A 21,000-nucleotide genomic window follows, 5' to 3' on the forward strand; every position below is an offset into this window, starting at 1 on the left:
ATACCTTGAATCTAGAATCATGCTGTTCCTTTTATCTGAGCGGTATAAGCTTTCACTGGTCTTTTTACTTGAATTTATCACATTGTTCAAAGTAGAGAAACAGAAGAAAATCCTTGCCTAGGGCCCTTGATACTACATTTTCATAAGGGTTGCTGGAACTACAGCAAATACGGTAGGAAGGTTTGCTTTGTCCTTAAATCTCTATTTCCTCCACATGTTCCCCGGATTCATTTACTTTAATACTCTGGGCCAGTGAAGATGAAAAACTTTTTATCTGTCTTCACTAACAGCAGAAAAGCTATTAATTAAAAACATTACAGCAGAAATCCTAGTTTGTTAAAGTCACTAAACCCAGAAACATATTTAAGCATTCAGTGAAAGAATAAAAATTGCCTGAAATGAAATTAGAGACCACACGGTTTTGGACACATGCTTTTTTATTAGTATAGATATCTTAGACAATACTGTAATCTTTTAGGAGTTCCACATTATTACATCAACAGTGTGAATTTCTGACAGAGGCAAAACGGAGCACCATAGTATACAAATAGACCATGCTTGATTGAGGACAACAGAAGTTCACTAAAGATGCACGATTTATTTGAGTTCTTAAGCCTCATCCTCGCCCTCCTCCTCCTCGAACTCCCCCTGTTCGTCGGCCGTGGCGTCCTGGTACTGCTGGTACTCGGACACCAGGTCGTTCATGTTGCTCTCGGCCTCGGTGAACTCCATCTCATCCATGCCCTCGCCCGTGTACCAGTGCAGGAAGGCCTTGCGCCGGAACATGGCCGTGAACTGCTCCGAGATGCGCTTGAACAGCTCCTGGATGGCCGTGCTGTTGCCGATGAAGGTGGCCGACATCTTGAGGCCGCGCGGCGGGATGTCGCACACGGCCGTCTTCACGTTGTTGGGGATCCACTCGACGAAGTAGCTGCTGTTCTTGTTCTGCACGTTGAGCATCTGCTCGTCCACCTCCTTCATGGACATGCGGCCGCGGAAGATGGCGGCCACGGTCAGGTAGCGGCCGTGGCGCGGGTCGCAGGCGGCCATCATGTTCTTGGAGTCGAACATCTGCTGCGTGAGCTCGGGCACCGTGAGCGCGCGGTACTGCTGGCTGCCGCGGCTGGTGAGCGGCGCGAAGCCGGGCATGAAGAAGTGCAGGCGCGGGAAGGGCACCATGTTCACGGCCAGCTTGCGCAGGTCGGCGTTCAGCTGGCCCGGGAAGCGCAGGCAGGTGGTGACGCCGCTCATGGTGGCCGACACCAGGTGGTTGAGGTCTCCGTACGTGGGGGTGGTCAGTTTCAGGGTGCGGAAGCAGATGTCGTACAGGGCCTCGTTGTCGATGGAATAGGTTTCATCGGTGTTCTCCACCAGCTGGTGCACCGACAGGGTGGCGTTATAGGGCTCGACCACCGTGTCGGACACCTTGGGCGAGGGCATGACGCTGAAGGTGTTCATGATGCGGTCTGGGTACTCCTCTCGGATCTTGCTGATGAGCAGCGTGCCCATCCCGGACCCCGTGCCGCCCCCCAGCGAGTGGGTCAGCTGGAAGCCCTGCAGACAGTCACAGCTTTCTGACTCTTTCCTCACCACGTCCAGGACCGAGTCCACGAGTTCGGCTCCCTCTGTGTAGTGGCCCTTCGCCCAGTTGTTGCCCGCACCACTCTGGCCTGCCAGAGGGAAAGGAGAATATTAGACACTAAAACATTAGGAATTCCAATTTCTGTCATTTGTAGACTAATCTTAAGAGTTGCAGATTCTTCTCTTTTAGATACCTTTTTTACCTATGGAAAACTGTCTATATAACCATGATCCTCAAAAACACTAGACATCATAATAGGATAAAAAGCAAGTTTAGTTCAGATGGAGTTATTAACTGATCAGGAAAATGGTTTGACAAAACCCAGCTGGTTTTTTGTTTTGTTTTTTGTTTTTGTTTTGAGAGTGAGAAAGAGAGCACAAATAGCAGCAGAGGAAGAAGCAGACTCCCCTGCTGGGCAGGGAGCCCGACTCAGGGATCATGAATCTGCAATCATGACCTGAGCCGAAGGCAGACACTTAACCAACTGAGACACCCAGGCATCCCAAAACCCAACTGGTTTTAAAATTAGGGACAGGAATCTTGTGTAAATATTTACATTAGGTACCATAAACAGTCAAGGGCATCACAATATGATCCGAAGACAAGATGGGCTCCAAGCAGCTGGCCCCACGTCTGGTCATAACCTGTGCCTTTGGCCTTTGGCTTCCTGACATGCTTACCTGCTGGCCCTGGTCCTCTGACGTCACCAGCAGCCTATCAACTCCTGCTGGAAGGTTAGTCACTGCTCTGTATTCTTCACCTGTCACAGGCTGCTCTGTAGTTGGGGGTGGTCGCGGGGAGCGAAGGGGCCCACTGGAGGCTGACACTGTTCTCTGAACTGCCCAGAGAGGGGCCAGAGAAGTGGCCGCCCCAGGATTACGCGGAATTAGGCCAGGACCCAGGGCTCTCTGCGGACACACAGTCTCCACCTTGGCATTCAGCACTAAGATCTCTGACTTCCACAGTGTTGAGAAGGGAGACTCACTGAGCCAGTTGCCATTGATCGTGACTACGTACCGAACACGAAGTTGTCCGGCCTGAAGATCTGGCCGAATGGTCCAGACCTGACGGAGTCCATGGTGCCCGGCTCCAGATCCACCAGGATGGCCCGAGGTACGTATTTGTTACCTGTGGGGAACAGAGCCGGCCGGCCTTAGATGTGCAGCGGGCAAAGGGATCACAGACAAGGCTGTGCTCTATGCTCCTTTCACAGCAGAATCATTAGAGAACATTCTAGCATCTGAGACAAAAGTGAGCGAATAGAGGTGTTTTCTGCCTCAGAAGAGGAGATAACGGCATGCTTAGTCATGGCCAACGTGCAGGAGTCGTGAGGAGCTACAGAACGTGTCGTTTTTAGCAGCTGACATTTAAAACGAATGCAAGAAGCACATCTTTGTCATTTGTCTGTCCTAGTACGTTCCATCTGCCACAGTATGCAAAGCAAGGTTGACTGGGCAAAAACATTCAAGTACTCACCAGCAGCTTCATTGTAGTACACGTTGATTCTCTCCAGCTGCAAGTCACTGTCTCCATGGTAACTGCCAGTGGGGTCGATCCCATGCTCATCACTGATGACCTCCCAAAACTGGGGAAAAAAAAAATCACATGATGGGCTGGCATCCTAAATATGGGTTAAGGATGGCTGTTTTCTCCCTCTCATGTGCTTGGAACAGCGGCCACTGTGGTCAGCCAGTGAAGGAGTCCTAGAGCTGCACCCCCCATTCTTCCAGGGGCTGCTGCAGAGGGGCTTGGAAATCCGCAGAGCATCGGCCATATGATGGTGACAGACTGAAAAGCTGGGAAGGGCACTGAACGAGGAGGGTGGGCACAGCGATGCCCTTCTAGGGAAAGCCATGGAGGTTGGGGGGCCGTCACCCCCAGGCAGGGCTGAATGTCACTGCATCCCAGCGGATGGGTGGGTCCTGCCAGGACCAAGGACCACTTGGACCCCACCCCTCAACTGCCTGCAGGGATCAAGGTCTCCTGGTGCAAACCCCACCCAGCCCTCCAGGCAGAGCAGTTTTAGGCCACTGACATCCAGAGGGCCTGCCGCCCCTGCCCACGGCAGGGGTGGGTGGGGAAGGGCAGGCAGGAGGAGTCTGGGAGCCCAACCGGGGACAGTGGGTAGAGCTGGGCACGGTGAGGGCACAGGCTCCATTGTGAATTTGCAGCAGGAAAGGGGGCGGGGAGGTTGGGGTGGGCAATATGGCGGTTGTGAAAGAGACCACGTCCTTGTCCAGGCGCCCGCCCACAGCCTTGCACCAGGCTGGCTCCTGCCTCGCCCACTGCAGTCAGTAGTCACAGCGCCGGGGACATCACCTGCCGCCTCGCAAACAGGAAGCCAGACTCCGACACTATGTCTCATCATGTCGAGAGTGCTCATATTAGGGAAGTTCTCTAAATCCCCGTCTTTGAAACCCAACAAGAAGCCTCTCTAGCATGTCACCCCAATGACAGTGCATTTTTTTCATTCAAAGTATAGAGGAAAATTCACTAATTAAATTCCACATGATGCCACTGGATTAATATGACCGCTCTCCCTATCCAAATTCTAGAGAGTAATACACCTACGAAAATGCCAACCACGTCTCGCAGGGCCTTGATTAAAGGCACACCCCACTGCGTCGCCGCGAGCATCGTGGCAGGTTGTGTGGCTTCCTGGGCCCCGCCCGGCGGCCCCGCCGAGAACGCGCCACCGGGGCCGGCGGGTGGCCGCCACCTCCCCCCGGCCCCTGCCCTGGCCCGCACCCTGGGGTCCCGCCACCCCCGACCCGGGTCGGCACCCTCGGGGCCTGCCGCCCCCTCCCTGGACCCTGCACGGCGGCGCGCCCACCTTGGCGCCGATCTGGTTGCCGCACTGGCCCGCCTGGATGTGCACGATCTCACGCATAGTGCCGGCTGCGGAGAGGGTGGTGGCGTTGGCCCTCGGAGCTGTGCGCTCGGCGCGACCGGCGGACTCCGCAGCAGAGACCAGTCGCCGCCCCCCCAGCGCCGCCTTTTATACCGGGGCAGTCGCCCCCTCCCCGGCCTGGCCCGCGATGACGTAATGGCGGGCGGGGCTGGGGGCGGTGCCGCGGAGACTGCGGCACCGCGAGGGGGAGCTGGGGCGCGGTGCGAGGTGCGGGGGCGCTCAGGCCCGGCTCCGCGCCTGTTGGCTCGCGAGAGGGCTCCCGGCCCTGGCGTCCGGCCGCCAAGGGTGGTGTCGGGGCCTCCGGCCCAGCCCGCCGCGGTCGGCTCGAGGCACCGACGCGGCCCCACCCTTGCACTGGCACCTTCAGTAACACCGCATCCCACCTACTCTTCCACTCTGGACACCCGACAGGGGCTGGAACGCGGGTGGGAGGGTCCTCGCCTCCTGGTGGAAGGTGAGAGGCAGCCAGTACCCTCTTGGAGCGGGGAGCCTAGAATGGTCAGTGGGCTCTACAGCTGTTCCTCAGGTTTCTTGCCTCCCAGGGCAGGGTCCTGGACTCCCGGCCACGGTCTCTTTCTATTCCGGGTGGGAATTCGCAGCAGCCAGTCTAAACGCGGGGAGGGGGTGCAACATGGGGAAGAGTGGGGGGTTCCCCGGTGAGAGCAGATGGGAACTGTGTTGGAGGAAAGAGAGAATGGGGCGAGTGGGCGGCTTTTACTTCTACTTGTGAGGAAGATGGTCCGTCTGGAAGGTGCTGGATTTGTCTCATGTCTGCATTGGGCTCTTGGGTCTTTGTAAAGGCCATCTAAATGTGAAACAGTCTGCATGCGTACGTGTGTGTCCGAGAGGATGGAACAGCCGCACATCAGCCCCGAGGTACCCATACCTTACATTCAATATGTCACCTAATCCTCGCTGCCACCTAGAGAGCCGCACAGTCCTGTCCAAAGGCCACTAGCCACATGTGACTACTGAACACTTGAAATGTGGGTAGTCTGAATTGAGATGTGCTGTAAGTGTAAAAGAGTCACTGGATTGCATGGACTCAGTAAGTTAAATGGCTGTAAAATATTCCATTACTAATTTTGTATATTGATTACATATCAAAATAATATTTTCGATAGATTTTTAAAATTAATTTCACTTTTTTTTTTTTACCTTTTTAAATGACTACTACACTAGTAGTGACTACTGGAAAATTTTCTTACCTATGTGACTCACATTGTATTTCCATTGAACAGCTCTGCTCTAGAGTATACATAATTACTATCCCTATTTCACAGCTCGGAAACAGAGGCTCAAAGAGCTGACTAGCTACAAAGCTAGTAAGTGAAGGCATCTGGATTCCTTCTACAAAGACAAAGCCCAGGTGAGTTTTAAAGGCTTGGTCAGCGTGAGGTGACACCCAATCATGATTGTTCTCAAAGATGATCCTGAACGTTGGGCTAGGTGAGCGGGGACCTGGGGACTGTTTTTGTTGCCTGCACATATTCCTTTTCCTCTCTGGGGCCAGTTTCTCCAACTATAAAATGACGATAATTATAGGTGCCCTGCAGCCAGCTTTGTGAGTAGGAAATGAGAAGCTCTATATGAAAGCAGGTCAAGTTTATGGAGCAAAAATGCCCCCATAAAACCCAAGGTGATGCTGTTGTTATAAGTATGAAGCCTGCTTGCTGTGTTAATAGTGGGCATCTGTCAGAGGTGGGCAACGTCATGGCTTCATCACGCCTGCCTGAGGGAGCCAGTCCTCTGGGGGTCCTCTCAGCACTGATCAGGTGCCTGGTGCCCTGGGGAGAGGGCAGGGGGGTGTGGGTTTCCTGGCTCTCTCCTCCTCTCTCCCCTCCCCATGCAGCTGGGCCCCCAGGGCACAGTCTATTCCCACTGATGCTGTTCCCACGTTCCGAGGGTTTGGCCTCCACCTTCTCCCCATCTCTACCTTCAGTTCCCATTTCTTGGGCTGTTCATGAGCAGATGGAGCCTTCCAGTTCCCTTCCAGAGAATGGCCCTGCTCCGGGTAACTTCACGGATAACACAGTGCCAATAAAGATTTTCTGGAGGTAATTGCTTCTTGGTCTTCATTGTTTCCAAGTAGGCACAGAAGATGTGACCTGGAAGGGACGATATTGGAGACATGGGACCCTAACAGGTGGGCATCTCCCTACCTGTGGAAGGGAAAGATCACCCTCATGGATGGTGCCCACTCTGCTTGGGCACCATCTGCTGGTTGGGTCACTAAGTAAGTCACCTACCCTCTCTGAGCCTCTGTTAGCGTGGAAATCCGGTTTTGTTATGTTGTGAGTCTAAGAGACAATGTGAACTGGACGTCTAGTACCTATGCAGTCGATAAATCAATGACAGCATTGATTACAGCAGGCCTGGGCACAGGAGGGCTGCCCGTGGGTTACTGGCAGCACATGCCCTTGCCGAGGCTGTCTCCTCCCTCCACCCAGTCTGCACCGGCCTGCTTTCTCATTTGCTCGCTCCCCCCGCCCCCCGCCCCAGTACCCGCCCCTGTTGTCCGTTGGAATATAATCAAAGAGGCACACAGGCAGATTTTTAAACAATGCCTGCCCAGCCTAAGGTGACTCATCCGACGGCTGTGAGCTCTTACTCTCCTCCATTTGGGCAGGCGGCACCAGCATGCTGTCACACAGCAAGGGTCTAGGGAAACCCGTCCCCACCCCCACCCCCCCACCCCCGCCCTGGGGAAGGGAACAGGAGGGAATGGGGCCGGCGCATCCTCCCCTCTCCCCTGGAATAGGCTTTTGGCAAGCTTTGGGGAAAGGTGGTTCCCCCACCCCCCCAAGACCCTCCTGTCCAAAAAGGAGCAGCTCTCTGGCTGTTCACCAGGGTAGGGGGGAGGGGTCCCAACATCCTCCCGCCCCCGCATGTCATTTCCTGCTTTGGACCTGATGTCACTGACTTCAGTGTGTGAGCCGTCCCTGCCCTGAAGGCACTTTGGGGTGATGCTGACAACATTCAGACTGGAAAGAAAGGAGTGAATTCCCAGTAGAAGGCTGGGCCTTGCCTGCATTGTAAAGACGGACTCAGGAGCCTCCCCTTCGCTCTGCCTGCCCTTCTTGTCTCCTGCCCTGGGTGAGAGGATCGTAGTGAAAGCGCCCCCCCGCCCCCAAGCCTGGGAGGTCCATGATGAGAGCTGCTCTTAGCGGATGCCGTCTCTGACAGGACACGTGTGATCTGCTTGAAAGAGATTTCATTGGGACCCTGACACTGGGAAAACATCAATAGAATAACAAAAACCCAGGAACCATTCCAGCAATCAAGTCGCATGCATTATTCTGGAACAGTCTCACAGCTTACTTGTTTTTGCCCTCAGAGAGGGTCTAGGGGACAAGGCACCTCAATTTCTCTTTCCCGTGAAACTCCTCTAAAATAGCCCTGCCTGCTCCTTTGACTGTGAGCACACATTTTCAAGCTTTTAATAAAAGCATCTCTTTATGAAGACGGAGGAATTTTACTTAAAGCATTTAAAATTCTTCCTTTTTTTAAAAAAGACTGCCTGAAGTATAAATAGTCGGAACCCCAATTTAACTTACTTTGAAAATACCAACTCCACCAACTTATAGTTTATAAATTTTTGCACCAGAGAATAATAATTTGGAGTAATATACGGTAATGTTTTTCAGCCCCCTTCTGGAATGTTTCATGTCCCAGTATGTGTTATTTTTACTAGAATTGTCAATCTGGGCCTTTCAAAATTGAAAACAACAAATGTGTGTGTGTATAATATACACACATATCATATATACATATATATTTTATTATGGTAAGAAAACTTATTTTATATATACATATTTTCTGACTATGAAATTAGAAACTTTAGAAAATACCAAAGAACATAAATATGTCTTTCTACTCTTCTCTGTATGTACTTTTTTTCACTGTTTATGTTTGATGCATTACTTTCTTTTCTTCTTCCTTTTTCTGGTCATTTGGGTGTTTTTGTTTGTTCCTTTTTAACATCATTTCAATTACATTTGCTTTGGACATTAAAAAAATGAAGAAATACTGCATTTTCTTATGCCATGACCTAAATCACAATCTTACAAATTTTCAAACGTATGTAACCTTTTTCCAAATGCTACCATTTTCCCTATAATCTAGAGCATCTGGAACGTACCAAATTCTCTAAGCAAACTGCTTCATACAGCCAGGGCTGTTCACATGACCTGAATGAATGTCCCCCCATTCAGCCCATTCTCATATTCCCTGGATGGAGTTAAGAGCACAGGCCATGGATGGAGTGGGTGCAAAACCTGACTCTGACACTTATTAGCTGTGTGACTGAGAGGAAGTTACTTAACCTCTCTGTGCTTCAATTTCTTCACCTGTAAAATGGTAATAATAATAGCACCTACCTCCTAGAGTTGCTACAAGGACTGGATGAATGGATATGGGAAAACACTTAGAATGCCACCTGTTCCATAGTAAATGTTACATTAATCTTAGCTACTATAATTAGTATTACTATTTCCTTCCTTCCTTTCTTCCTTTCTTCCTTCCTTCCTTCCTTCCTTCCTTCCTTCCTTCCTTCCTTCCTTCCTTCCTTCCTTCCTTCCTTCCTTCCTTCCTTCTTTCCTTCCTTCCTTCCTTCCTTCCAGGAAGCTCCCCTCCACAAATCAGGGCTCAACTCCAATGTCACTTTCTCTGTGATGCTCCCTCCTTTGTACCTTATCATATGGTGTACACATCTTCATATTATAATCCCAACCCTTCTTCCCTGAGATTAATTTAGCAACAAAAGGCACTACTGTAGAAATAAACACGCAGAAGAACTGAGCAGGCAGTGAGCTGAGGCACCCTTTGAATGCTGTCTCCCCTCCCAGACCCGAAGGGTCTGCGGGTGAGTGGGTGTTGCCACACTCTGCAGGAAGTTCCAGCCCGAGCACCTCTCACGGAACTGGACCAGCTCCTGGAGGAGGCGTGGAACCCAAGAGAGCCCAATTCCCATCACTTTCCAACTTTCTGGCTCCTCACCACCTATTTTCCAAATACAGGCTTTTTTTCACACCAGTGAGTTGCAAAGAATCTGGGCAAGGCCAACCATGCCGACTCCCCTGTGGCCAAGCCGGGTGCACAAAAGGTGCAGGTCATTTTCTTGGAATCTCCAGGGCTCAAGTGGTGCTCTGTTTCACTGTCAAGGCAAAGGGCAGTTATGGAAAGGTTGACGTCAGCATTTTCCTCCCGGTGGTGAGAAAGCCATTAGGTTGTGCAGAGCCTAATAATTCTGCTTTCTGCCACAAGCATGCTGGGGGAGAGGCTTCCAGTGGTGGCTGGTGGGGAGTGGCAAGACTGGCTTCTCTGGATCCTTGGCCCAGCTGCTGCAGCCTGGGCCCGCCTCCGCCGTCCCAGAACATTCTGTGCCTTTTCAGTGCCCGCCCCAGATGTAGGAGTCACCTCCTCTCTGCCCACCACCAGCATGGGCCATCCAGCTTGCTCACGGTCGGGCTTGGCCCTGGGAGCACCAACCAACCACCACCACTCATTAAATACCGGGGGGTGGGGGGGGGGTGGGGGGGGAGAGGCACTCAGTATATGAAGTGCCTATTTTTTAGCTATGAAATAATATTGAGGTACATTTTGTTTACTGGATCGAGCTCATTTAAATTGTGGAAAACTACAGGCTGCTGGGGTCTGCTGCATTGTGCAGCCGGGAGTCGTCAGAGAAACCCCGAAATTGTTTCTCCGTCCTGCTGCCCTCCTTTTTTCCCAACTGAGTGCCAGAAATGCTTGCTTTGTGCAGAAATACTACTATTTATTTGCAATCGGTTTTGTTTTATTGTATTTTTACTGGAAGCCTGTGTGTCCCACGGTCCCACTCCCTCACCCCCTCTGGCAACCATCGGATTGTTCTCTGTGTTTGTAGGTCTGATTCTGCTTTGTCTTTGTTTATTCATTTTTTTTTTTTTTTTAGATTCCACATTTGAGTGACATCCTGTGGTGTTTCGCGCGCACATGCACGCACACACATGTCACACCTTCCTTATCCATTCATCTATCGATGGACCCTTAGATGGCTTCCATATCTTGGCTTTTGCAAGTAATTCTGCAATAAACAGGGAAGATCAGTGTTTTCATTTTCTTTGGATAAATACCTAGTAGTGGAGTTATTGGATCATATAGTCATTCTATTTTTAATTTTTTGAGGATCCTTCCTACTGTTTTCCATAGTGGCTGCACCAATTTACATTCCCACCAGCAATGCACTAGGGTTCCTTTTTTCCCACATCTTTGCCAACATTTGTTATTTCTTGTCTTTTTACTTTTTGCCATCCTGACAGGTGTGAGGTGATAGCTCATTGTAGCTCTGATTTGTATTTCTCCGATGATGAGTCATGTTGAGCATCTTTTCGTGTGCCTGTTGGCCATCTGGATGTCTTCTTTGGCAAAATGTCTCTTCAAGGCCTCCTTCCGTATTTTAATTGGATTATTTGTTTTTTGGTGTTGAGTTGTGTATGTTCTTTATATGTTGTGGAGATTAACCTCTTATCAGGTATGTCATTTGCAAATATCTTCTTCCATTCAGTAGGTTGTATTTTGGTTTCATTATTTCCTTCATTGTGCAGAAGCTTTTTAATTTGATGTAGTCCCAATAGTTTATTTTTGCTTTTGCTTCCCTTGCCTTAGGAAACCTTTCCAGAATATATTTCTACGGCTGATATCAGAGAAATTGCTACCCATGCTGCCTTTCTAGTCTCAGGTCTCACATCCTGGTCTTTCGTGCATCTTGGGTACTTTTGTGTATGCTACCAGAGAGCGGCCCAGTTTTATTCTTTTACGGTTTTCCCAGTGCCATTGTTCGAAGAGACTGTCTTTTCCCCATTGTATGTTCTTGTAATCAGTTATTCTTTATGCCTGGTTGTCATGCAGTACAAAAATAGTAATAGGCTGCATTTCAAATATGTGGTAGATTAAGTTTGTTAAATTTAGTACTTGACTGTACCGAATTTTGTTGAACACTCAGAGTGTGATGCCTCGGTAACGCACTCCCGATATTCTTTTGTTTTTCGTAATTACACGGAATAGTTGTTATTTCCACTCTTTTCATCTTGTCAGCAAGGCCAGTTTTACCCATTTTACTATCTTACCCCTACAAGCATAGCACTTACTAGTTTTCAAGACCTAAGAAAATGTTTGAGATGAGTGGTGCAGGGGGAGGGATAAAACTCCAAAATATGAGTATGAAAAGAAAACTGCAATAGTAAAATTAATAAATGTTAACGATATGTCTACCAAACATAGCATGTCAATTAGTCAAATGCAACTTAACTTTTATATCATAACATAAATTACAATTAGTGTAAACATTTTACAAAATAGATTATTTTCTGTAAATGATAGAGTATTTACAAAGAAATATGAGATTTTTTTGATAATTAGAAGAAAGAAGGAGATTAAAGAAGATGGAGACAATTATGTTGGGAAAGGCATCCTCTGAGAGAGATTTAACGGAGCTGTGACTGTTGAAAGAGGAAAGGGAGGAAGGGGTACCTGGGTGGCTCAGTTGGTTAAACATCTGCCTTTGGCTCAGATCCTCAGGGTCCTGGGATTGAGTCCTGTGTCGGGCTCCCTGCTGAGTGATGATTCTGCTTCTTCCTCTCCTTCTGTGGTCTCTCCTGCTTTTGCTCTCTCTCAAATAAATAAGTAAAGTCTTAGGAAAGAAAGAAAGAAGAAAGAAAGAAAGAGAGAGAGAGAGAGAGAGAGAGAGAAAGAAAGAAAGAAAGAAAGAAAGAAAGAAAGAAAGAAAGAAAGAAAGAAAGAAAGAAAGAAAGAAAGAAAGAAAGAAAGAAAAAGAAAGAAAAAGAAAGAAAGAAGAGGAAAGGGAGGGGCACGTTGTGTGCACAACTACTTTGGTGAAAATAAGGAGGTGTAGTCTTGGACCAGTCATTTCCCCTCACCAGTATAGGGGTGTACCTGCAAAGGACAGCTTGGCTGTGGGGTGTGTGTGCGTTGGGGGAAGAGTGGAGGGTAAGGCCTCTGGTGAGTTGTAGGATAGAGAAGCAGTGTGTAACCAGAAATTCTTATGTACTGGATGTTTCAAAGTCAAATTTTTGTTAACTCAGGGAATACTCTGCTGATTCACAGATGACTTTTAAGGTTGGCTTGTTTTGCAATTAATGAGGCATCTGGATCCCGTTGAGATGCCAATACTGATGTTGGAGCAATGAAGCTGAAAATAGGGCACCGACTGAGAGTCTCCACAGTGGGGAGAGCCCACTATAGGCTAAGTACAGGAACAGTAGGGAAATAAAGAGGCCCAGCAAGATCAGGAGCTGAGTCAACAAATGAACTGTCGAGTCTGACTAGAGATTAATGCTGGGACCAGAACCTGTGGTCCAGTCTTAAACTGGAGCTGAAAGGAAATGACAGAAAAACAAGACAAGGAAACAAGGAAGTACATGTGAGAAGAAAGTTAGAATGGGCTCTTGACCTGCAGGGCTGCCTCAGAAAATCTTATGTTGCTACTCTGAGCCCAGCCTAAGATAGAAATTTCCACTGTAGCCGCCTGCAGTTGCAAATTTAACTTACAGAATTGGAACTAGTTCTAAGGCAAATTTAAGAGCGGTTAGGTTTCTCTTTTGATTCTTTTTCCCACCTCTTGCTACTCTTTCCCAAATTTGAGCACACGGGCTCCATCCCCTTATGAAATTCTGTACCAGGGAAACTATTTAATACCAATCAGTTAAGGTCTTATTTTGATGAGTATATTAACTCTTCCAAGAATATTCACATAGATCCATAGACTTCAAAAGGGACCTGGTCAAAAGGGAAAATCACATTTTCTAAAATAAAAAGATATTCCAAAATTAATCTATCTTGGTTCCTCCCTCCTTGCAGAATTCCGAACAAGAAGTCATATAGCCTGTCCTCGAACACCTTCCTTAATGGGATGCTCACTGCACACCAATTGTTGCACTGTTGTGTGACCAGTACTTTCCAGATGTTATTTCATTTAACCCTTACAATGACCCTCTGAAGTAGATACTATTATAACCATGTTTTTTGGAAAAAGAAGCTAAGGTTCAGAGAGATTGAGTACTTGCCCAAAGCCATACAACTAGTAAGTAGGAACATCACTTACTCTGTGAACATAGGTTCAAATGTTGGAACCAGTTTCATAGACCATGTGCTTTCGATTCCCCAAACGGCCCATTTGTGGTAGGCAGAATTCTAACACAGCCCCGGGAGCCACCCAGCCCTGGTGTATATACACTATTTCCCAGTTGTTCAAACACGAATCAAGGTACTCCGGTGAAGGGATTTTGCAGATAAATAATTAAGATTACAAGTCAGTTGGCCTTAAAATAGGGAGATTATGGGGGTGGGCCTCCTTCAATCACATGAGCCCTTTTAGAGCAGAGAATTTTTTTCTGGCAGGTGGCAGAAGAGGACATCAGAATTTCAAAGCAGTAGAGACCCTCTCCTGCTGGCCTTGAAGGAGGAACTACCACCTAGTGGAGAGGGCTATGTGCATGGCAGCCCCAAGGAGCAGAGAATGGCCTCTGATCAATGGCCAAAAAGCAAACAGGAGCCTCAGACCTATGACTGCGAGGAACTGGATTCTGCCAACCACCCGAGGGCCATGAACGAGGGTCCTGGGCTCCAGATGGAGCAGCTCAGGGTGGTCAGTTGAGGACATGAGCAGAAGACCCATGACTCTTGACCACAGAAACTGTAAGACAACTGTGATGCTTTAAGCCACTGAGTTTGTGGTAACTTGTTACGTAGCAATGAAAAACTACAGCATCTCCTCTTTGGTGAGTGTCTCAGGTCAGTCCCCCAGAAGCCAACCTGAGACAAGGGTTTGAGTGAAGTTTACCCCAGGAAGCAGCAGGAGGGTAGTAGGGAACTGAGCCAGGAAAGGGAAGACCCCAGGCTGCATTTGCAATCAGGTGCTGGGGTGGGCACAGGCTTCCATGCTGGGGGATCTGTAAGGGACGAAGCAGACCATCACCCAGAGTGGTTTCACCAAGAGCTGGGGAAGCTGGGCTATTTAGCCCCTAGTCTGTCCTTCAACAGTCCTCCTTCCAAAGGGGTACCATGGGCAGGATATGCAGTAGGGAGTCTAGGAAGAATGAGTGTCCCAGGAGCATGGGCAGGCACCAACGGTATCTGCTACAAAGACATTCCTCAGAAAGTTCCTTCATATCAGTTGACACATACACTTCAGCCAATTGTCCGGGTTTGGTTCCTTAGCTAATGCTGTTTATCTTCTCCATACTTTTCAGATACCTGTAATTTCCATATTCCTGAGGTGTTGTTTTACTAGTTAAAATTTCCAGTCCCTTCCTGGACTCCCTCCCCCCGGCCCCATGAAACAGGATTTTCAGTTCAGAACTAGTTCGATTGTCTTGATTGGGAGCTATGAATGTAGGTCTGACCACATCAGCTTCTGGGCAGCCTCATCCTACTGGTGACTCATATGAAGCTGTCCTGCTTCTTTGTGGAGCTGCTAAGAACTATTTCACCCTTCCTGTTCCTCTGCTATTAGTATTGGGATTGTAGGAAGGACATTTCATTTGTGGGTGAGCTTGGACACCATTAAGGGCCTATAAAGGCACCGTGTTCATGACCCATTTGTGCAGGTCTGCGTTCAGTATTTAACATACCTAAAGTAGATACCATAAATGGTCAAGGGCAAGGGCACAGTATGATCCGAAAAGAAGATGGGCTCCAAGCAGCTGGCCCCACGTCTGGTCATAACCTGTGCCTTTGGCCTTTGGCTTCCTGACATGCTTACCTGCTGGCCCTGGTCCTCTGACGTCACCAGCAGCCTATCAACTCCTGCTGGAAGGTTAGTCACTGCTCTGTATTCTTCACCTGTCACAGGCTGCTCTGTAGTTGGGGGTGGTCGCGGGGAGCGAAGGGGCCCACTGGAGGCTGACACTGTTCTCTGAACTGCCCAGAGAGGGGCCAGAGAAGTGGCCGCCCCAAGATTACGCGGAATTAGGCCAGGACCCAGGGCTCTCTGCGGACACACAGTCTCCACCTTGGCATTCAGCACTAAGATCTCTGACTTCCACAGTGTTGAGAAGGGAGACTCACTGAGCCAGTTGCCATTGATCGTGACTACGTACCGAACACGAAGTTGTCCGGCCTGAAGATCTGGCCGAATGGTCCAGACCTGACGGAGTCCATGGTGCCCGGCTCCAGATCCACCAGGATGGCCCGAGGTACGTATTTGTTACCTGTGGGGAACAGAGCCGGCCGGCCTTAGATGTGCAGCGGGCAAAGGGATCACAGACAAGGCTGTGCTCTATGCTCCTTTCACAGCAGAATCATTAGAGAACATTCTAGCATCTGAGACAAAAGTGAGCGAATAGAGGTGTTTTCTGCCTCAGAAGAGGAGATAACGGCATGCTTAGTCATGGCCAACGTGCAGGAGTCGTGAGGAGCTACAGAACGTGTCGTTTTTAGCAGCTGACATTTAAAACGAATGCAAGAAGCACATCTTTGTCATTTGTCTGTCCTAGTACGTTCCATCTGCCACAGTATGCAAAGCAAAGTGGGCAAAAACATTCAAGTACTCACCAGCAGCTTCATTGTAGTACACGTTGATTCTCTCCAGCTGCAAGTCACTGTCTCCATGGTAACTGCCAGTGGGGTCGATCCCATGCTCATCACTGATGACCTCCCAAAACTGGGGAAAAAAAAAAATCACATGATGGGCTGGCATCCTAAATATGGGTTAAGGATGGCTGTTTTCTCCCTCTCATGTGCTTGGAACAGCGGCCACTGTGGTCAGCCAGTGAAGGAGTCCTAGAGCTGCACCGCCCATTCCTCCAGGGGCTGCTGCAGAGGGGCTTGGAAATCCGCAGAGCATCGGCCATATGATGGCGACAGACTGAAAAGCTGGGAAGGGCACTGAACGAGGAGGGTGGGCACAGCGATGCCCTTCTAGGGAAAGCCATGGAGGTTGGGGGGCCGTCACCCCCAGGCAGGGCTGAATGTCACTGCATCCCAGCGGATGGGTGGGTCCTGCCAGGACCAAGGACCACTTGGACCCCACCCCTCAACTGCCTGCAGGGATCAAGGTCTCCTGGTGCAAACCCCACCCAGCCCTCCAGGCAGAGCAGTTTTAGGCCACTGACATCCAGAGGGCCTGCCGCCCCTGCCCACGGCAGGGGTGGGTGGGGAAGGGCAGGCAGGAGGAGTCTGGGAGCCCAACCGGGGACAGTGGGTAGAGCTGGGCACGGTGAGGGCACAGGCTCCATTGTGAATTTGCAGCAGGAAAGGGGGCGGGGAGGTTGGGGTGGGCAATATGGCGGTTGTGAAAGAGACCACGTCCTTGTCCAGGCGCCCGCCCACAGCCTTGCACCAGGCTGGCTCCTGCCTCGCCCACTGCGGTCGGTAGTCACAGCGCCGGGGACATCACCTGCCGCCTCGCAGACAGGAAGCCAGACTCCGACACTATGTCTCATCATGTCGAGAGTGCTCATATTAGGGAAGTTATCTACCATTCGGATCTGAGAAATCTGCAAGCATCAGACATCAATCAGAACAGACTTTTCTTTTATAGGCAGAGGTGGGCAGGACTGGCAGGGACTATGTGGGTGAGGAGGGAAAGAGATGGTGGGGCTGTAGGTGCAATGTCAGGTTACCCAGCAGGAATATTTTCCTCTGTAGTCAGCAGATTCTCAGACTGAACTGTCAAGGGGGGCAGTGTTCACCTGCGTGCTTGTTTAAACTTGGTGCAAGCCAAAATTTATAGGCTGTGGGTGGGGGAAAACCTGCCTACAGTTAGGTGAAGCAAAATAGAGGGTAGGAAATGGGCAATTGTGAACACTTGGTCATTACCTCCTTTGTTTCATAGATACAATCTTCTGTTAAATGCTGTGGGGGATGGGGCGCCTGGGTGGCTCAGTTGGTTGAGCCACTGCCTTCGGCTCAGGTCATGATCCTGGAGTCCCAGGATCGAGTCCCACATCGGGCTCCCTGCTCAGCAGGAAGTCTGCTTCTCCCTCTGACCCTCTTTCCTCTCGTGCTCTCTATCTCTCATTCTCTCTCTCTCTCAAATGAATAAATAAATAAAATCTTTAAAAAAAAATTTAAAAAAATGCTGTGGGGGATGGAATAACAGTCATTGTGAGGTTGTATTGGTTCAATTAGTTGTCAGGGGTGGGCTGCCTTCCATTGTTGGCTCTGAAGGACTAGCTGTTATCATCTGCTGGGTGTGCCCCTACACTGACAGGTGTTAGAGGGTCTTCAAAATCAGGGGTGTCATAAGAGGTAAACTTAGGAATATACTAAAAAGAATAATGATTAAGGGTTAAATTAGGGAGTAAAACCACAATTTGAAGTTTGAAGTGAGTGAGTCGAGTAGGCTCTGAGATGTTGGGCTTAAAGCATACTTAATGGCAGAAATGAAGATGACAGTGACAATTTGATGGATTTCATGGTTTGCAGTGGATATTTCTGGTGGTGGCCTAGACATTTATGGGAGCTCATGCACAGTGGTGACTTCTGCTCCTTTGGGAAGCCAGAATCATGGCCAACGCCAGACCCTTGTTGAGGCCTATTCATTGGAGTTTCCCGTAGTTCTCTGTGATGGTGTTGGGTCTTTGGTAACATTGTCCATAGTTCTGGTCATTTCCTGAAGCAGAACATAGAAAATGTTGTTCTGGCAGACTTTCTGAATGGCCCACATTGCCGCAGCTCCAGGCAAAAAGATTGCCCACATGTGATCTGCTGTAGCAGTCAAGCCTTCTGAGAGTCCTCCAATCCCCTAGCCTCTTGTTCTAAGGCTTCTTGATAACCTGGCAAGGAAGGAGGGTAAAGCCTGTCTGGGGCTGGGATTCCACATCCAGCTTGTAGATGTGACATGATTTTGTCAATGTTTTGGATCAACTAGTGCCTGAAAAACTGAAATCAGAAGTGAGAATATAGCTATGGTGATAAAAGCAGGCAGCCTAGCTAAAGATTTGATATGGGCTAATAAGATTAGCTCAATAACAGGATCTATTCCAACTATAGGCATTCTTTTCTCTTTCTTTGCCATGCCCTTCCCCATGGGAGACATTTGTCAAACCAAGAGATCATATCCACCCAAAGCTTGCAACCCCTCTTTCAGACCATGTCCCAAATCCTAGGATGTCTGAACGTCCTGCCCAAACTGCTCTGAGCCCACTTCTGGTGCATGTATAAGTCTCTCTCCCCAAGTCTCCCTGAGGACAGGCCATGCCTGCAGTATGCACCTCTAGGACCAAGGGCAGACTGCATGTGAGGAGGGGGTGATGGAGTTTGGATGTGTGGGCTGGAACATCCACAAACATGCACACAAGGCACAATAAAAACTGAACACTGAAGCTCATTTGAGCTTCCTTGGTTGGTGATACTCCATGCATCCTGTCAAACATCAGTGCAGTGAAAGTAAAATGTCCTGACTCCATGGGAGGACAACAGAAACTCTGAGTATAGGACTATTCTGGATTCTGTCCTTTGTACTCTTCCCTTGGCTAATTTAATCTATATCTTTTATAGACTTTACTTATAAAGACAAATCTGTAACTGTGAATATTAAGAGCTTTCAGTAAGTTCTGTGAGTCCTTCTACTGAATTATCAAACCTAAGGGTGATCTTGGAGACCCTTCACCTTGCAATTGGTGTCAGAACTAAGAATATTCTTGGGGACTGTTCATTCTGACTTCACAATTGGCCCAAATGCTTCTCAGTTTGGGTCAGAAATGGGATTCGCTAGCCTGACCCTGACTCACAAAACATGGTTCAAGAAGAGAAGGAAGAATGGGTAGGGATTACCTGGGTGGCCACAGGGTTCCCTAGAATACAGGGGAGCTATGCTGCCATTAGTTATTGGAGACAAAGTTGCCAAAAGAGGGGCACCTGGGTGGCTCAGTTGGCTAAGGGTCTGACTCTTGATTTTGGCTCCAGTCATGATCTCAGGGTCATGGGATCAAGCCCCACCTTGGTCTCCATGCTCAGCACAGAGTCTGCTTGCCCCCCCTCTTCCTCTGCTCTTCCCCCAACTCTCTCTCTCTCTTTCAAACAAATAAATGAATAAAATATTTTTTAAAAATTAAAAAAAAAGTTGGGGCACCTGGGTGGCTCAGTTGGTTAAGCGACTGCTTTCGGCTCAGGTCATGATCCTGGAGTCCCGGGATCGAGTCCCACATCGGGCTCCCTGCTCAGCGGGGAATCTGCTTCTCCTTCTCACCCTCCTCCCTCTCATGCTCTCTGTCTCTCATTCTCTGTCTCAAATAAATAAATAAAAATCTTTAAAAAAAAAAAAATTAAAAAAAAAGTTGTCAAAAGAATTTAGAAATGATGGCTCCAACCCTAAGGAGGTGGCTCACTGGATCATAAGGAAATGCAAAGTAACAAGAAATAAGCAAATATCAATCCCTTGGTTGTTGTTATCTCTAATAACCAAAATGAAAGGTAGATGGTGGGTGGATCTTGAGACAGAGCCAAGATTGGAATCTGAGTTATTTTAGGACTTCCGCCAAAAGAAATAGTTAAGGTGAAGCCACAGATAACCAAGATTTGCAAGATAATGGGGGAAAGGAGAAGGGGAGAGTCAAGAAACCCATGCCAGGAGGATAGAAACTTTTAAACAGTTATTTGTTTAAAGCAGACATTAATGAGATCAAAATAAAGGTCTTCCTGTAGCACTCTCAGAAGTTGGACAGACTGATGAGAGCCTCTGCTCTTCCCCCTACACTGAAGGGCCTTAAGCAAATCTGCTTTATTCGCCATAGTTTGGAAGAATTTCAAAAGCTGGATGGCAAAAATGAAAATGGAAAAACCACCCTGGAATTGCCTGAGGTGATGATCCCACAATCTAATCACATTAAAGATTGACAAAAGGGCCTGGTCCCTTGACCCAATCCCCAGCTGGGGACCTAAGGGCATATACACAGGAGCGGGTAAAATGGTCAGGGAGTCTAAGAATGATATTTCGGGGACTCCTTGACATGAGAGCCCCGTGCACCCTGACGCCACAGCTGGTGAAGTCCTAACCGGGGTTGCAGTTAGATTGGGAGGCTATGGGAATGACATGGGTGGTGGGATTCAAGTTTAGATGAAGACTGAAATGTCTGAACAGACTATATGAAGTGGTTGTATCTCCATTACCTGACTATATTATGGGGGTGAATATTGTGTCTAACTGGGCAGTGCTTCCCCTACCCTAGTATTATACAATGGAAGTCATGTAAAGCCACCCTTCAGCCATTATTAAGTAGACAGCACACAACGTGGGCTGTTGCTAATTTGACTGGGGTAGCGGTACAGACATATCATCTGTACAATAACACTGGGTGAGGGGTGGGGTGCAGACTGGGGCTCATGACGAAAGCCTGGGAGTGCCACCCCAGCAATGACCCCTGGGATTGCTGTTTGAAAATTCCAGAACATTCCCATTTGAGAGACAATTACTAGCTTGCTATTTGACGTTAATTGGAATTGTTCCTATGACTGAAGGACATAAAATAATCTTGAAATACCCATAATGTCTTGGGTAATGTCA

At 48.7% G+C, this 21,000-nt stretch overlaps 2 protein-coding genes across 4 annotated transcripts; one reads left to right on the forward strand and one right to left on the reverse strand.

Moving 5' to 3' along the window:
• Positions 1-419: 419 nt before the first annotated feature.
• Positions 420-16,206, reverse strand: TUBB2A (tubulin beta 2A class IIa). 2 transcript variants are annotated; one of them, XM_035728659.1, is made up of 4 exons: positions 4,416-4,572; positions 3,059-3,167; positions 2,600-2,710; positions 420-1,670 (listed from the first exon to the last, which is right to left on the reverse strand). In XM_035728659.1, exons 1-4 carry the CDS (start codon positions 4,470-4,472, stop codon positions 610-612), a joined length of 1,338 nt encoding a protein of 445 aa, XP_035584552.1. In that variant the 5' UTR covers positions 4,473-4,572; the 3' UTR covers positions 420-609. The 2 variants fall into 2 exon arrangements, with proteins under 2 accessions (XP_035584552.1, XP_035584553.1); XM_035728660.1 differs by lacking the exons at positions 2,600-2,710; positions 3,059-3,167; positions 4,416-4,572 and adding exons at positions 15,593-15,703; positions 16,047-16,206.
• On the forward strand, positions 4,564-13,964 carry LOC113927123 (arf-GAP with GTPase, ANK repeat and PH domain-containing protein 2-like). Of its 2 annotated transcripts, none has more exons than XM_027602780.1 (3): positions 4,564-4,947; positions 5,777-5,862; positions 13,893-13,964. In XM_027602780.1, the coding sequence occupies exons 1-2, from the start codon at positions 4,629-4,631 to the stop codon at positions 5,824-5,826; spliced, it is 369 nt and encodes a 122-aa protein (XP_027458581.1). In that variant the 5' UTR covers positions 4,564-4,628; the 3' UTR covers positions 5,827-5,862; positions 13,893-13,964. The 2 variants fall into 2 exon arrangements, with proteins under 2 accessions (XP_027458581.1, XP_027458580.1); XM_027602779.2 differs by lacking the exon at positions 13,893-13,964 and adding an exon at positions 6,436-6,563 and having other exon boundaries at positions 4,614-4,947.
• Positions 16,207-21,000: the final 4,794 nt, after the last annotated feature.

Source organism: Zalophus californianus, chromosome 7 (genome assembly GCF_009762305.2).
Source record: "Zalophus californianus isolate mZalCal1 chromosome 7, mZalCal1.pri.v2, whole genome shotgun sequence".
In the NCBI taxonomy this organism is placed as follows: Eukaryota; Metazoa; Chordata; class Mammalia; order Carnivora; family Otariidae; genus Zalophus; species Zalophus californianus.

What these genes read in the sequence shown, in the direction of transcription:
- TUBB2A (XM_035728659.1), bottom strand. Translation starts at nt 4,472, where the DNA reads ATGCGTGAGATCGTGCACATCCAGGCGGGCCAGTGCGGCAACCAGATC. An exon ending in GCAACCAGATCGGCGCCAAG is followed by an intron (nt 3,168 to 4,415) that starts GTGGGCGCGCCG and finishes TTTTTTCCCCAG; the next exon opens with TTTTGGGAGGTCATCAGTGA. An exon ending in GCCGGACAACTTCGTGTTCG is followed by an intron (nt 1,671 to 2,599) that starts GTACGTAGTCAC and finishes TCCCTCTGGCAG; the next exon opens with GCCAGAGTGGTGCGGGCAAC.
- LOC113927123 (XM_027602780.1), top strand. Translation starts at nt 4,629, where the DNA reads ATGGCGGGCGGGGCTGGGGGCGGTGCCGCGGAGACTGCGGCACCGCGA. An exon ending in TCCTCGCCTCCTGGTGGAAG is followed by an intron (nt 4,948 to 5,776) that starts GTGAGAGGCAGC and finishes CCTATTTCACAG; the next exon opens with CTCGGAAACAGAGGCTCAAA.